The sequence below is a fragment of the Borostomias antarcticus genome (genome assembly GCF_949987555.1).
Source record: "Borostomias antarcticus genome assembly, chromosome: 4".
In the NCBI taxonomy this organism is placed as follows: Eukaryota; Metazoa; Chordata; class Actinopteri; order Stomiiformes; family Stomiidae; genus Borostomias; species Borostomias antarcticus.
The window spans coordinates 13,548,218-13,563,218 of NC_140237.1; the positions used below are offsets into that span (position 1 = coordinate 13,548,218).

At 46.0% G+C, this 15,001-nt stretch overlaps 1 protein-coding gene across 1 annotated transcript; it reads left to right on the forward strand.

Moving 5' to 3' along the window:
- Positions 1-6,777: 6,777 nt before the first annotated feature.
- senp8 (SUMO peptidase family member, NEDD8 specific) lies at positions 6,778-8,211 on the forward strand (the record flags this gene model as incomplete). Its single annotated transcript, XM_084437088.1, has 1 exon — positions 6,778-8,211. One exon carries the CDS (start codon positions 6,778-6,780, stop codon positions 7,414-7,416), a length of 639 nt encoding a protein of 212 aa, XP_084293214.1. The 3' UTR covers positions 7,417-8,211.
- Between the last annotated feature and the right edge of the window lie 6,790 nt (positions 8,212-15,001).

The following is a 15,001-nucleotide window of genomic DNA, read 5'->3' on the forward strand; positions in this document are numbered from 1 at the left end:
TCCTAAGCACTTATTGTATTTTATTGTATTGTATTTTAGATTGCTATTCTTGCACTTTGCCTTCAGCACTAGTTTATGCTCTTAGTCACTTGTTTTAGAAAGGAGATGCACTTGTGAGTTCTGGCAAGTAGTAGTACATTGGCTTTTCCTACGTTAAACGCAATTATTGTTAGTCGCTTTGGATAAAAGCGTCTGCTAAATGACTGTAATGTAATGGAGGCGATTGTCAGGACTTGTGAGGTATAGTGCACTATGCTGGTGATTGCAGACAATAATCGGGTCAGTCTATCCTGATTAGCTCAAATCGATCCAATGCTGATTCTTCCATTTGCTTGAGAAAACCTAACCTTAAAGTTAATGAGAAATTCACCTAGAAGCTGACAATAATTTCAACAGGTATCCCGCAATTACAAACTTAGCCATAAACTCCCTCCAGGGCCCGGCTATAAGAGAATAGCTCCTATGAGACTTCTGGTGCCAAACATTGCAGCTCCGGTAAGGACAGACCCTAGTTCCCTCAGCTCAGAGTTATGGCAGTCCTGTTCTCCCTCACAATCCCCTACTTAGTGTTTTCTGCCCCAGATCCCCAGTCGCCATGCCCAAAACTACACACCCGAAGAATTGTGAGGGAATGTTAGAATAAGTTCCCCTCAGCTGGACCGAAGCCCCCCTGAACTCATGTGATAGGACAGAGAAAACGTCGGAGGAGTGGGCTTGCAGACATGAAAGAGACCAGGGGACACCCCAAAGATCTCCAGACCCTCCAGACCACCTACTCATTATACTGGATAATGTTTAAAACACTACTAATAAAGGAATCGGAAATGACCTACTCTATGAGCCAGGATAAGCATCTTAATCATTTGATACCGTATAAGTTTAAAACATTTGTCTTAAACTTCATCCTCTGACTGTAGCTCAACATCACACCTGGTAACATGAAGCCTACTGTACATTTTTCACTACTGTGAGATGTTGGGTTAATATATTGGGTGTGAATCATGGTTTGAGTGTGAAGGAAAGTGTGACAGTTGAGTTTGTCTGAGGTGAACTGACGCTCTAGAAAAGCTAATGGTTTTAGCAGACTGATTTAACATACTAAACGGTCAGCACAGCAGTAGCATGGCTGGGCTCCAACAGAGTTCACTGGAAACCTTCTTTAGATACTATGAAAGAAAAAAAATCTGCCGAAAAAAAATACAACAACAATGAATCATGTACAGTTCACTTTAAGTTACCACAAACTATGAATGGGGTTGACTGCTTGGCAAGCATGAAGCACACATTTCAAATTCAGTAGCTAGGTTAGGTGGATTAATGAGCATGAGCTAATCTATCTTCTACCATTATCTTGTTTTCTGCGAGGGAGGAAATGTGAACTGCCTTTTACATTACGTTACATTATCACATAGAAATGGCACTAGCGTCTGTTTCTTGTCCGTTAACCAAAAGCTATCTCCACTTTTCCTCCCTTCTTGTCTAATCTCTTGACACTGGACAGCCCTTAGCTTAGGAATTCCTGAGCCAAATAGGAAATAGAAGTGTTAGACTTTTTCTATTGTAATTTGTATTGCATATGATATTTAAAATAGCCTCTGCCTTGTGTTTTGTTAATGGTAGAAAAGACCGACAGGCATCCCTCAAAACGAAGGCACACACAGGTCTCCAGTGATGACCTAGTGCTTACTAAAGCACTTGGGGGTCTGTAAGTAAGTAGCCTTGAGAACCAATGGTTCTGGAGCCTAGTGGCCCATAGGGCAGGAGCCCATCTCCTGATTCCTTAGCGTGAGGCAGCTTGATGTACAAGTAGGCCTACACCCCCTGGACATGACACTAGTATGTCTCAGGGACATACCCCCAATCCTACCGTTGAGTGCCAAACAGGGAGGCATTGTGTACCATTTTTTATAGTCTTTGGTATGACCCAGCCGGGGATCAAACCCCCAACCTGGAGGTCTGAGGGATACATTAATTAAAAGGTTTAAATAAATATTAACATCAACAATCTACAAACTACAGTAGGCTACATACAGACGATCATACACCATAGTGAACTTCTTTCTCATAACTGCAAGTATGCCTCAAGATACTGTAAGAAAGTGTTCATGTTGTATACTTTGACTATAGTTCACTAAGTGTAGTGTACATTATTCCATTAAATGTTGTGTAGGATACTCATTTGATCTAGTCATTTAGTACATGTATCGTTGATTTTGCCAAATCAAATTGAGCACTTAAATTCTGGAATATACTGTACCTCAGAGCTCATTTGTAAAGAGTGTTAAAGTGGTAGGTAAAGTTAACACAGGCTACAGTACTTTCCAGGAGAAACTCCTCTACATGCCCTTGGAGTTTCCTGTGATTGTTTGAGCTTAAATCACCACGAGGGTTTCTCAACAGAAAAGGATTTAAACACAAGGGCTTTGGCCTACTCTCCGTCTAGAACAGAGCCTGCATTAGGCTAACGTTCTGGGAAACCATTTGTCAGGGAACTACGAACGGCCACTGGAAACCAAACCGATGACCAACGCACACTTTCACATCGCAAAACATGCACAATAGTCAACATTACCCGATGCTACAGGAGCTACACAATCCCCCGTGTTTTCCTTCTCAGCCATTGCGAGCACCATAGAGTTGAATTAGGGGAAATGCAGAGGCGAGGGGGAGGCCAGCCTCTGAGGCCGCAGCCTCCTCCAGTAATGGGCCAGCAGAGAATGGGGGTCTTTGTTCAGCGCAACACAAGAAGGTTCCTCTTTAATGACTTCATGCGCTTGCCAATCACTTACGCCACACAATCTCATCATGGGGCCAAAACACTTTTCTGGACGGCCTAAATCATGCAAGTCAGAATCACGTGACCCTCTTCCACACACACACACACACACACACACACACACACACACACACACACACACACACACACACACACACACACACACACACACACACACACACACACACACACACACACACACACACACACACACACACACACACACACACACACACACACACACACACACACACACACACACACACACACACACGAGAGGGGAGCCCTTCAGGGAGCACAACTGGGGTCATTCTCGTTTGGGGTCATGTTAGGCTTCAGAATGTGAACGGTCCTCACGGGGCCATTGTGCATGTGGAAAGCACTGGTCACAGAGGAGTAGTTCTGTTGCCTTAATGCCCAAGGGAGCAAAACAATCTGGATGAAACCCAATCAACAATGTTGTAAGAGCGTACAGTATGGGTAAGGGGTGTGTTTATGTGAAATCAGTTTTGGGATGTATAATGTTTTCAATTAAGGTAACATGTAATCCACTGATATAGGCTTTGGTCGTTATTACTCTATCTGCACACAACAATGGTGGTGCATTTGAGCAGCATCATGAGAGGGAGTGCTGTTATACTGAATATCATTACAGCTGTAATTCGGTCGTAGGTACGAGGCCACCGGCTGGGTGCCAAAGATACAACGTTCTACAAATGCCATTTATTAGTTAACAGTAATAAACGATAACAGATTATGATTTGTTTGTTTATTTAATAAGGTATTTGGCTCCACCAACACAAATAGTTGTGCAACTGGACTGTTGCCAAGCAACCTGAACATATAGGCCTAAACATTTTCCTGCAGACCATCTTGCTACTTTGTGTAGGTCTACACGCGTTACTGCAGACCAGCTACTTTGTATCATGTATATTTATCTGTATGTTTCCATTTATTGTGCAACCAGTGAAATCTGTCAACAGTCGCTTTGGTTAAATATGTTCATTTTTGCGGTGTAGGGTTAAAGTTAATGTAATTAGCCATCATTAGAACACCTGTGCAGTGGAGTGATACATCCTACAGTTAAAAGTCCCAGTGCTGGTATACTCTAGCTATGCCAGGCTCAGCACTCATGGAATGCCTCTTGTCCAATCAAATTACTTGGTCGGATAATAACTCAATAACCGCTAGCAGGTCCAGTATTGCCCATTTCCTGATGCTGCATAATGCATTTCTTTAAGAACTGCACAGTACACTAGTTCCTCTAAGAGGAGCATGCAAAACTCGTTTTACATAGCTTCAGACATATTTCACTGTCAAAGAGAATTATATAATCTGTTATTTTTAGGCATGGATTAATATTTAATGCATTCAGAACATCAGTGTGATGTTGCTCCTTCTGCACAGTATGTGCATCAGCCGCATCTCACATGAGCTTTTCCCACACATCTCTTGATGGATAAGCCTGCTACATTGGTGTCGGCCCCAAATGTCACTTCTAGAATTCTGCTGAAAAAGTACACATAGGCCTAGAGTTGTAGGCCTATATTGTTGTATTACGGTTGAAATGTGACTTTAAATGACAATAGCATGTTTCTAGTATCCATTCATTCAACAATCAATGTAACATCCTCACACAGACAAGGAATTCACAGACATATGCTTAGTTCTGGACTATATGGGGCTCTTAGTTCCAGAGCCCTGTCATTCTGAAATAGCAGACTTCAAGGGCTGGGGGGTGTCAGATGTCAGGGAGCAGTTGCTTGACTTGTGGACCCCCCTCCCTCATCCTGCTCTGACAGCTGTAAGTTATCCAGACCCCTCCTCACATTCCTCAAGGCCGGTCTCTCTGCTCTATGCAACTGCTCACCTGTGCAGATGATGGGTTGGCTAACAACATGCATTTTACAACTATGACTATACTCATTTTGAATTAGGTGAGGACATTTCACTTAGTCTAAAGTAAAAGCCACTGTCAAGACTATATTCATAATTCATAACGGTAGGCTAACATTCTCCAAACCAAAGTGTTAGTCAAAGTGTAACGAGCTTCCGTTCTACAGCATAAAAACATGATATAGTATTAAGGCTCCCTGTCCTGAGAGTTGGAGTGAGCGGCTAAAGGCAGGCGTGATTCAGCAACTTCTTCACCCCATTAGACCTTGCCTACAATTCTACTGCTTTGCAGTCTGTATCGCCAGCACTGCATTACAACCAATTCTGGCTGACCTCCATTAAATAATACATGCAGACATTTCCCCCGCCCCAGACAAAGCCAGCAGCACACCTCTTGCATTCAATTATGAGATTACTCCGAATTGAGCGTCAGATGTCGGCGAGACTGCATTTACCGAGATGAATTGGCATCTCCTGGTAAATATTGAACCAAAGTAACTAGGCCTATTCATTTGTATGTACGTATAATAATAACTCCTAAGATCTGTTGGAAAATAAATCACGTTGCAGCATAACATAAGTGACTTGAAATGTGAAATACACATGAAGTAGCAGTGAAGTACTGTAGCTGCCTCAAGGCAAACGTGACACTCACTGTGCTAAAATATCTCTCATTGGTCAACAATCACTAGGCTGTCAGGCGATGTCTGTGTCCAGCTGACTGCAGCCTACAATAAGGTTCTTTACCTGCATGGAGGGCCAAGGGCGCAATGAATGGAATTTCAAAAATCATTTAAAAAAAAAAAACGTATTTAGGGCTGGTTTCAAGGTTTCTCGGCTCTGCCACATGCAAAAGCCCGTACCCTGTCTGGGGCAGAGTAAAATTACAACAAACATTCTTACCTCAAGACTCCGTTGAATGTTTAACACAAACGTGTGAACTGACCCAGAAGCGGACTCTGTCGGGATAGGGGGAAATCAGCTCGGGCTTGCACACAATTGAAACTCTCAAATCGGGAATTTTAATTCCCTGGATTCCCAAGAACGAATCGGCTACTTTGGTTCCTCAGTTCTCTCCCTCGCAACTCACTGCTGTACCGAAGTCGCGCATATTCCTATAATTTCCTAAACTGTCTAAAAAATAATTAAAAGCAGTCCTCCTTTGCCCGGTGACGTTGGACGAAAACTCTCCAGCCTTTTTCCTGCTAATCAGTGCGGCTGCTCACATTCGCGCACTGCGCGCTCACGCTTCTACTGGGTGGAGATCAGATAATGAGTGAAGAGGATTTCCAGATAGCTTCGACATGATTGGACGACCACCAACCTCCCGCCAATCAGATGCGTTGACGCAACGGGGCCGGACGGCCTCGCTCTAGGCCCCGCCCACTTTTGCACTGCAGCACACTGTCGCAAAATGTTTACAATATAGAAGCAGTTTACGATTGGCACTGCAATGAGGGGACAGTTGCAATTTTGATGGACTCTTTAATTGAATGCGTTTTACAAGGTATGTGACTACATTAAATGATAGAGACGCATGTATTGTAATTGAATGTGTGGACTGTCTCGCCAGTCAATCCACTAGAATGATGTGAGATGTGTGATGCTAGCTGCGTAACCTAATGTTAGCACGGCTAGCCTAGCTCCAGTCAGATCAGATGGCTGGCTGGTTTGACCAAACCCAATACAGCACCCCCAACCCCTGAAGTCAATGGACCAACAGCTTTGGATCATTATGAGATAAAAATGAAACAGTTAAATCACATGATTTGTTTGTCCAGATTATGCGACAGCTATAGCTAACTCTCCAATACAATAGCTAACCGTTAGCTAGTGAACCAGAGAAGTACAGTAGCCGGCTGTTATTCGCTAGGAAGGCAGCTAAATCATCTGATCAGCACTTGACTGATAGCTAGCTATTTCAGTCGAGATATGTATCCTCACGGCAATGCATTAACGTGTCAATGTTAGACCAAGCTTTGTCTAGCGCTCTTTCCTACGCTATTTTGTACAGTTTCTGAACGTAGTTGATCCTCAACCATCTTGTCTGTATTCCGCACCAGACTGACCCTGTCCACCTATCTGCCCCCAACCCATCTCGGAGAATGGATCCCGTGGTGTTGAGCTATCAGGACAGCCTCCTGCGAAGCTCAGATGTGGCCTTACTGGAGGGACCTCAATGGCTAAATGACCAAGTCATCGGCTTCACCTTTGAGTACTTTGCCGCGGAGCGCTTCAAAAGCCTGGGCGAGGCCATCATCTTCATCAGTCCAGAGGTCACCCAGTTCATCAAGTGTGCTTCCTGCCCCGAGGAGCTGGCCCTGTTCCTGGAGCCTCTGGACCTGGCATCCAAACGCTGGGTCTTCCTGGCCGTCAACGACAACTCAAACCAGACCGCCGGGGGCTCCCACTGGAGCCTGCTCCTCTTCCGACGCGACAGCGGACATTTTGCCCACTACGACTCGCAAAGCGGAGGTAACTCCGTGCACGCCAGACGCATCGCCAGCAAGCTGGAATCCTTCCTGGGCGTGGGGAGAAAGGTGCCCGTGGTGGAGGAGCCTTGTCCGTCCCAGCAGAACAGCTATGACTGTGGCATGTATGTGATCTGTAACGCGGAGGCCTTGTGTGAGAAGGCCAGGGTGAAGGGGTCTCCAAGCCTGCCCGTCCAGACCATCACCCCAGCCTATATCACGCAGAAGAGGGCTGAGTGGTGCCGACTGATCCAAAGACTAGCAAAACATTGACTCCTGTTGCGCACTCTCCCTTACCATTTAGCATTGACTCCTGTTGCCCATTGACTATTTGCAGAACACAGCTGGTCAGCCACCCACATATCTAGTGCAAGAGCCAATGAATGCTCTTCGCAATCTAAAGTATGCTGCAAGATATTCCCAGCCCAACTGATATTTAAAGAATAAATAACAATATAACAATTGTGAGTTGTTCACATTATCACGCTGATCTTAATGGTGCAGGCCTGGCTCAGTCGTGTCTTTTTACATTGTCCTCTCCAGCTGAGAAATCCTTTGCCAGCGCAGCAAAGCAGGCCTGTAAAATACTGCTCATCTTTGTTCAATAACGTGAAATAGCCTTTGGTGTCAAGTCCACAGCAACATATTTTTAACACTGCACCAGCATGCCTATATAAGAAAAGGGATTTTATCCAGAACAATATAATCAATGAGGCAGATGATTTAAGACGTCTTGGAAATGAGGCTGAAGCTTGTTACTTTCCTTTTCTCCATTTAGAGTTATATCATATTATATATATATGCGAATGTGGAAATTGTTCACAAGGTATTTTCGCTCAGGGTCACTGAATGAACTAGAATTGACAAAAGAATGTATATCATATGTTGAATAGTCAATGATCTCGCATTGAAGATGAATGTATTTTGTGCAAGCATGACTGGTACATGTAAAATGTTTGGGAGAACTCATGAAACCTCTATTTATTGAATCTGTAGGTACTGTAAATACTAGTCCTTGACTATGTGAACCATGTTATTCACAAATAATCTTACCATACCGTATTTACAATGAGCCATGATACAGTAGGGAGAAATGCAGAAGTGCCATATTTTGTTTTGAATCATGTTTTGGAGTGGAATGATGTTTGGACTGTAATAAAGCAGAGAACATTATAAACCTCTAGTGTCTCATTTATATTCAGTGTTAGCAAAACGTGCAAGTAAACTCAATCTTTATATTTTAAGGAATAATCTGATCACTAAAATTAAAACTTCAGATTCACAGCATTATCAGTAAAGATACTTTTTGTACCAAACATAATCACAGTTAATACACTGATACTTGCCTTTAAGAATTTGAGGTTCAAAGAGGTTTTTGTGCCTTTTGGGGGAACAAATAGCTTGTCTGTGGTTATGTGTTTGCCAATAGCCAGCTGTAAGGAACATTCGGTTGTACATCTTTGCAATGATACAGGTCAGGCTGATGCCACAGTAGTTGTCTGATGGCCCCTTTAACAAGAAATTATTTTAAATGATGCTCTAAGACAATTAGGTGTCCTGCTAGGCATTGTAAGTAACATTTCTTTTCAAATGTACACCTTCTGCACATATATGTGGTTGTGGTTGTGTCTTTAGTTGATTTTTCAATAGGATTATTCAGTCTTTTGCAAAGAGGGTCTAATTCAATTCTCTGTTGCCTTAAAACTGTTGGGTTAAGGCCTAATTATGGTTATGAGCATTTTGGCCGAAGAGGATGCAGAGATTTGGCTGTTTGATTGCACGCAGGGACCTGGGTTAGACTGTTCCCAGAAGACAGCATGCCATGAACAACATCAGCATCTCCAATCGAGAGCCCTGGCTTTCCTCAGAGAGAGAGACAGACACACACACGCACGCCACGCATATCACACTTCCATCCTGTTTCCATATTAAGGACAACACAAACGCACCTTAGGTTTCCAATGCGAAAGCCAATTTACAGCTTTGCATCACCAAACTTTAACAATTCAGTACAATCAAATCAAGTCAAAGGCAAGTCTGTTCGCCTTATGACCTTTGTTTCATTGGCATAGCTACACAACACTCAACACAACAATGTTGTGGGAACATCTGAAACCAACTACCACAACATTGAAACTATTTGAGCTCCATTTACACCGAGCTGTGTGCAACATCAGTCTAATTGGAACAAGCAGCATCCTTTTCATCCTGTAGCATGCAAACATCCAGAAAAGTCCACTGCCATGTGTTCTTGGTGTAAATTGAAGCAGGTTCAATTGGTCAAGCCACGTTGCTCCATATCTTCCAGTAAAACGTCACAATCAAGAAGAAGCTAATTGTTAATTAAATTTTCAAACATATGTTTGCTTGTGCGGGGGAGTCTAGCCATGGAGGTAAACACAATAGACCATAGACCCAGAGACTGCCATCCAGGCATTTGTGTAATCCATTTTCCTATTTATTTTCTAACTCTTCCTTAAATAAAGTTCACAAAGAACTCTGTATTTCCATGTTGGAAGTGAAGAGTGAAAATATCTCCCAGTAAATGTCCTGTCCTTTGATCAGTGAAGGTGATCTTGCAGCCAGGGGCCACAGGTACCAATAACAGAGTAAAGAGATCCAGCTGTTTTTACAGTTGACCAACCGTAAAGTGGCCACTTTCATGACATGGGATTATTTTTTGACAGAGAGATTAAGTAGGTCTATTTTAAAGGGATATATATTGGACCAGATTAGATTTTAAATTGAGAATCTGTTAATGAGGCTTTTTATACTTAGGTTATATTAGGTTGACTATATTAGGTTGACTCTACTGTAGGTCAAGCAAACAGGCCCACACCATGTCAATTAAAAACGACTGGTGTGGACGATTATGGGGAGAGTCAGTGTGTTGAAACATCCCCAGGTCAGACCAGCAGTAGTGTTAGTCCTCTGCATGTTGAGTAGGTCAGCCTGTCCACTCGCGCATGAACCTCCACTAACACTCTTTTTTCTGTAGGGTAAATGCTCAGTAGTGAATCCCTAGCATAGCTGTTAGCATAGCTGTTAGAATTAGGACGAACACAAATGTGCAGTATTAACCACAAAAGAAATAGACCCTTTATGACAAACCCAAGACGATTCAAATGTTCCCTTTGTGGGGTTTGCACTGTAAATATGTGTTTTAAGAGTGAGAGATGGTGAGAGATGGAGAGAAATACAAAATGTAAACAGAGAGATTGAGCATGTAAAGGAGAGTTGAGGAGAGGACAGGTCAGTGCATCCAGCCGTGAAGAGCAACGCCCACATTACCTTCCACCTCACAAGGTCCAGACCGCCTAGCCAGAGAGGAGTCTGGGGGCTGTGTGTGTGTGTGTGTGTGTGTGTGCGCGCGCGCGTGTGTGTGTGTGACGGAAGGTCAAGTCGACCTCTTCATCTGACAGCCATGCAAATGGCCCCCAGACACGCTCCCCTCCCAAGGTCATGGTCCCTCATGCTGTATGAACCACTTTAAAAACATTAAAGACGACCGGTTAACCTTCAGAGGAGGTCGAGGAGCACATTCGGTTTGGAGAATTAGAGCAATGGTTTATCCTGCAAATGTAGTATTGATAATGTGATATTAATATAAATACATGATAAAGTGCAAAGGGGGGCAAGGCAGACACCTTCTCGAGCGAGCCGGTGAAGCGATGGAACTTCCAAAACGCCAACTGGAAATGCTATCGCCTCCTTACCCATAGATCCACGAGGTGCCTCCCAGCACTTAGCACCACCAGGTGTACCAGGAACTCTGCGGCATACTGGTGAAAGAGGCCAAAAATCCATCCCACGCGGATGTCGCAACAGCTACAAACCGTGTTGGGATGTGGAGTGTTAGAGTCTCTACTGTGCCTTCCTCCGGGGCCCCCCAGGAGCCCTGCTGTCTAGACTCAGCCGAAGGAGACAAGAGTGCTGGGAAGAGGCCATTAACTCCATCGACTTCTCACACTCCAGCCGCAAGGCATGGAGCATCCTTAACAACCTCACTGGTAGGTCTAGACACTCCCCCTGTCACTGCCCCATCTCTGCAAACAAAATCGCATCACAATTTGTGAAAAGTGAGACATATGAGGGCAAAGACAGCGAATCGTTATGTCTCGTGGCAAAGGAAGTGTCTGACCTCTGTAAGGTCACAATTCCTAGCAGCGGTTATATCTCAGGTGAATTCACACCGGAGGAGTTCGCTGCTGCCCTCCAGCATGTAAAGCCAGGGAAAGCTCCGGGGCCTGATTCCATCTGCCCAGAGCTTATACTCCATGCTGCGCCTGCCTTGAAGTCCTGGTTGAGTCCTTGAGAGTTCCTCTCTTCCTGCTTGCGCCAACTCAAGATCCCCAAAATCTGGAGAAGAGCCCTAGTTGTCGTGATACCTAAGCCGAACAAGCCTAAAGGGGACCCCAAGAGTTACCGCCCCATCTCTCTGTTATGTATCCCCTTCAAGAGTGCCTCATCTACGCCTGCGTCGAACCAATCATTGACCCGATGCTCCCACAGGAGCAGGCCGGGTTCTGACGTGGGAGATCGACCGTGGGTCCAGTCACTTTGATGACTCAAGACATCAAGGACAGCTTTTCGGCCAAAAAGAAGGCCAGAGCCGTCTTTATAGACCTGACGGCTGCCTAGGACGCCGTATGGCACCGCGGCCTCACCTGCAAGCTGCTCCGCCTGCTGCCGGACAGGCACATGGTCAGCATGATCATGGAGCTTGTCCGAAACCGCAGCTTTACCCTCACCACCGGCAGCGGACAGCGAAGCAGGTTGCAACGCCTTAAGAACGGCAAGGATCTGTCCTGGCCTCCCTCTTTATAACATCTACACCTACGACCTGCCGAACACAGTCTCCAGGAAGTACGCCTAGCAGACGACCTAGCGCTGGTGTAGTCAGCTGGAGACTGGCAGGCTGTGGAGGAGACACTGAGCCAGGACATGCAGACAGTAGCGGCATACCTCCAGAAATGGAGATTGAAGCTCAGCGAGGGAAAAACGGAAACAGGAGGGCATATATACTCTGGGAGAACAGTCAAGGAACAATGTACAGGTGTGCAACAAGACATAACGAGACAGGTGCAGACAATCACCCAGACAAGGACATGGAGGGATTCCAACAAGACACCAACACAAGGACAGAGGAACAAGGACACAAGGGAAGGGAACAGGAAACTGGGACAGGGAAAGGGACTGGGCAGAAAACTAGAGGGGGGAGCTAGAGGGCCAGGAGAGGAGGGACTAGAGTGACGTGAGACTAGTGAGGGGACAGGTGTCTAGAGCTGGGAGGACACAAACCAACATAAAAGACAAGACAACGAACACAAGACCAAACACACATGGAGGCAGAACAAAACCAGGTGACAACGTGAACAGTGTGTACAAAAGTCTCTGGGGGTGCAGGGGCAGTCACTGGGAGGGGAGGTGCTCAGGGTCCAGGAGGGTCCAGGGGGCACAGGAGCTCAGGAGCAGGGGTCCAGGCCGGGACAAGGGGGTGAGCAGGGCGAACCAGGGGTCCGGGGCAGGGGCGAGGGTCTGGACCGGGAGCGAGCAGAATGAACCAGGGGTCCGGGGCAGGGGCGAGGGTCTGGACCGGGAGCGAGCAGAATGAACCAGGGGTCCGGGGCAGGGGCGAGGGTCTGGACCGGGAGCGAGCAGAGTGGACCAGGGGTCCGGGGCAGGGGCGAGGGTCCAGACTGGGAGCAGGGGGCGAGCCGGGGTGGACCCGGCCCAAACCATACAGTAACATGTATGTAAGTACATACATGTATACTATATCTAGGCATGCCGTATGTGTATGTATGTGTGTGTGTGTACAGTATGTATGTATGTATATATATATTTTTTTTTTCCACTGTACTTTCCCCCACTGCTTCTGTACGTGTTCCTCTGCTGAAACCCCACATTGACCCCACAGGGATTATTAAAGTATCTCATCTTAAATGCATTGTTTGTGTATGAATTTGTTTCTACGGTTAAACTATCTACGGTTTACAGTATGTAAACAAATTCCTAATTCATCAGGATTAGTCCTACTGGTATCATTAGAGGGTGAAACAGAAAACCATAGGAAAGATCCTCCCATGATAGGTGGGGAGTTTTCTTTTTCTGTGTTGCAGGCTGTGACTCCACCTTACCGTCAACATGTTCACATTCACACTACCGGGAGCAAGGGTCAAGGGTCGTCTGAGGAGCGTTCCAGAACAGACCAGATGACTCCCAGCAGGAACCGGCTTGGCTATCGTCTGTCTGTCTCTCAAGTAATTTAAGAAGATGGGACCCAGAATGCGCCTCCTTTCTCATAGTTAATGTCCTTGTAGCCCTTTTTTAGCCTTGCCTGTCAACCTGGGAGCTCGTCTCCTTGGTGATAATTATCTGGCAGCATTCCAGCCTTGGAACCAGGTGGTTTCCACGGAGACCTGGCCACTCCCATCGCTCTGTCTGTGGAAACTACGCTGTCAGCTGCCAATCACCTTCGGTTGTCATGGTATCCAGGTGTAGAGATTTGCCTTGGGAAGTAATTGTATCCTTAGCAGAGAGGCAGTTTGAAGGGGAATTGAGCACAGGAGCAGGGCAGGGGCAGGTAGAACAGAGGAGGGGGACAGGGGGCAGGTAGAACAGCAGAGGAGGGGGACAGGGGGCAGGTAGAACAGAGTAGGGGGACAGGGGGCAGGTAGAACAGTGGAGGAGGGGGACAGGGGGCAGGTAGAACAGCGGAGGGGGGCAGGGGGCAGGTAGAACAGCAGAGGAGGGGGACAGGGAGCAGGTAGAACAGTGGAGGAGGGGGACAGGGGGCAGGTAGAACAGCGGAGGGGGGCAGGGGGCAGGTAGAACAGCAGAGGAAGGAGGAAAGGGGGCAGGTAGAACAGAGGAGGAGGACAGGGGGCAGGTAGAACAGCAGAGGAGGAGGACAGGGGGCAGGTAGAACAGCAGAGGAGGAGGACAGGGGGCAGGTAGAACAATAGAGGAGGAGGACAGGGGGCAGGTAGAACAATAGAGGAGGGGGGCGGGGGGAGGAAACGGTAGCAGTGGAACAGCAGCAATGGAGGAGCAGCTCAAGAATGAAGAATGCTGTGATTCAGTGGTAAAGCGGTAAAGCGTCCAATGATCGTAGGGTCGGCGGTTCGAATCCCGCCTCCTCCTGTCCACATGTCGAAGTGTCCTTGGGCAAGACACTGAAGCTCAAATTGCTCCAAATGAGCAGGTTAGCACCTTGCATGGCAGCTGCCGCCATTGGTGCGTGAATGTGTGTGTGAATGGGTGAATGAGAGGCCATTGTAAAGCGCTTTGGATAAAAGCGCTATATAAGTGCAGTCCATTTACCAAGAATGAGACAGTGGCCGGATGGTGACAAATGGAGTGAAGAAGAGGGGAGACTCAACTGAATAGCAAAGAGTGGAAAGAAATCCGCTGGTGATAAGCTTATAAGATAGTGTATCAGCCTGTGTACAATATCTATCTCGCTTCGTCTTCATTGTAGATTAAGAGCCATCACAAGAATTGTCCTGTACAAAGGTGGAATCATCTTTCAATAATGACCTGTCAATTAATTAGAAATTAACCGCGTTAAGGATGCAGAAAATACAGCAGTCCATATTCTCAAAAGGAGCAAGGACTGTCTTGAATTGACATGTGCAGCAGTGGCCTCTGCTTGATAATTCGAGTGTGTGCCTCCACCTTGTGGCCAGTAAGGGATCTGCATGTTTTCTTACACTGCTAATATACCACGGAGGAGATATTAGTAATACACTCATGGTACATGAGTGTACAGGGTTCACTTCAGGGGGTACTGGGGCAGACTTCACAGAAAGACTTCCATCATCAGAGGATATGGACCTATTTTTTATTAGAAACT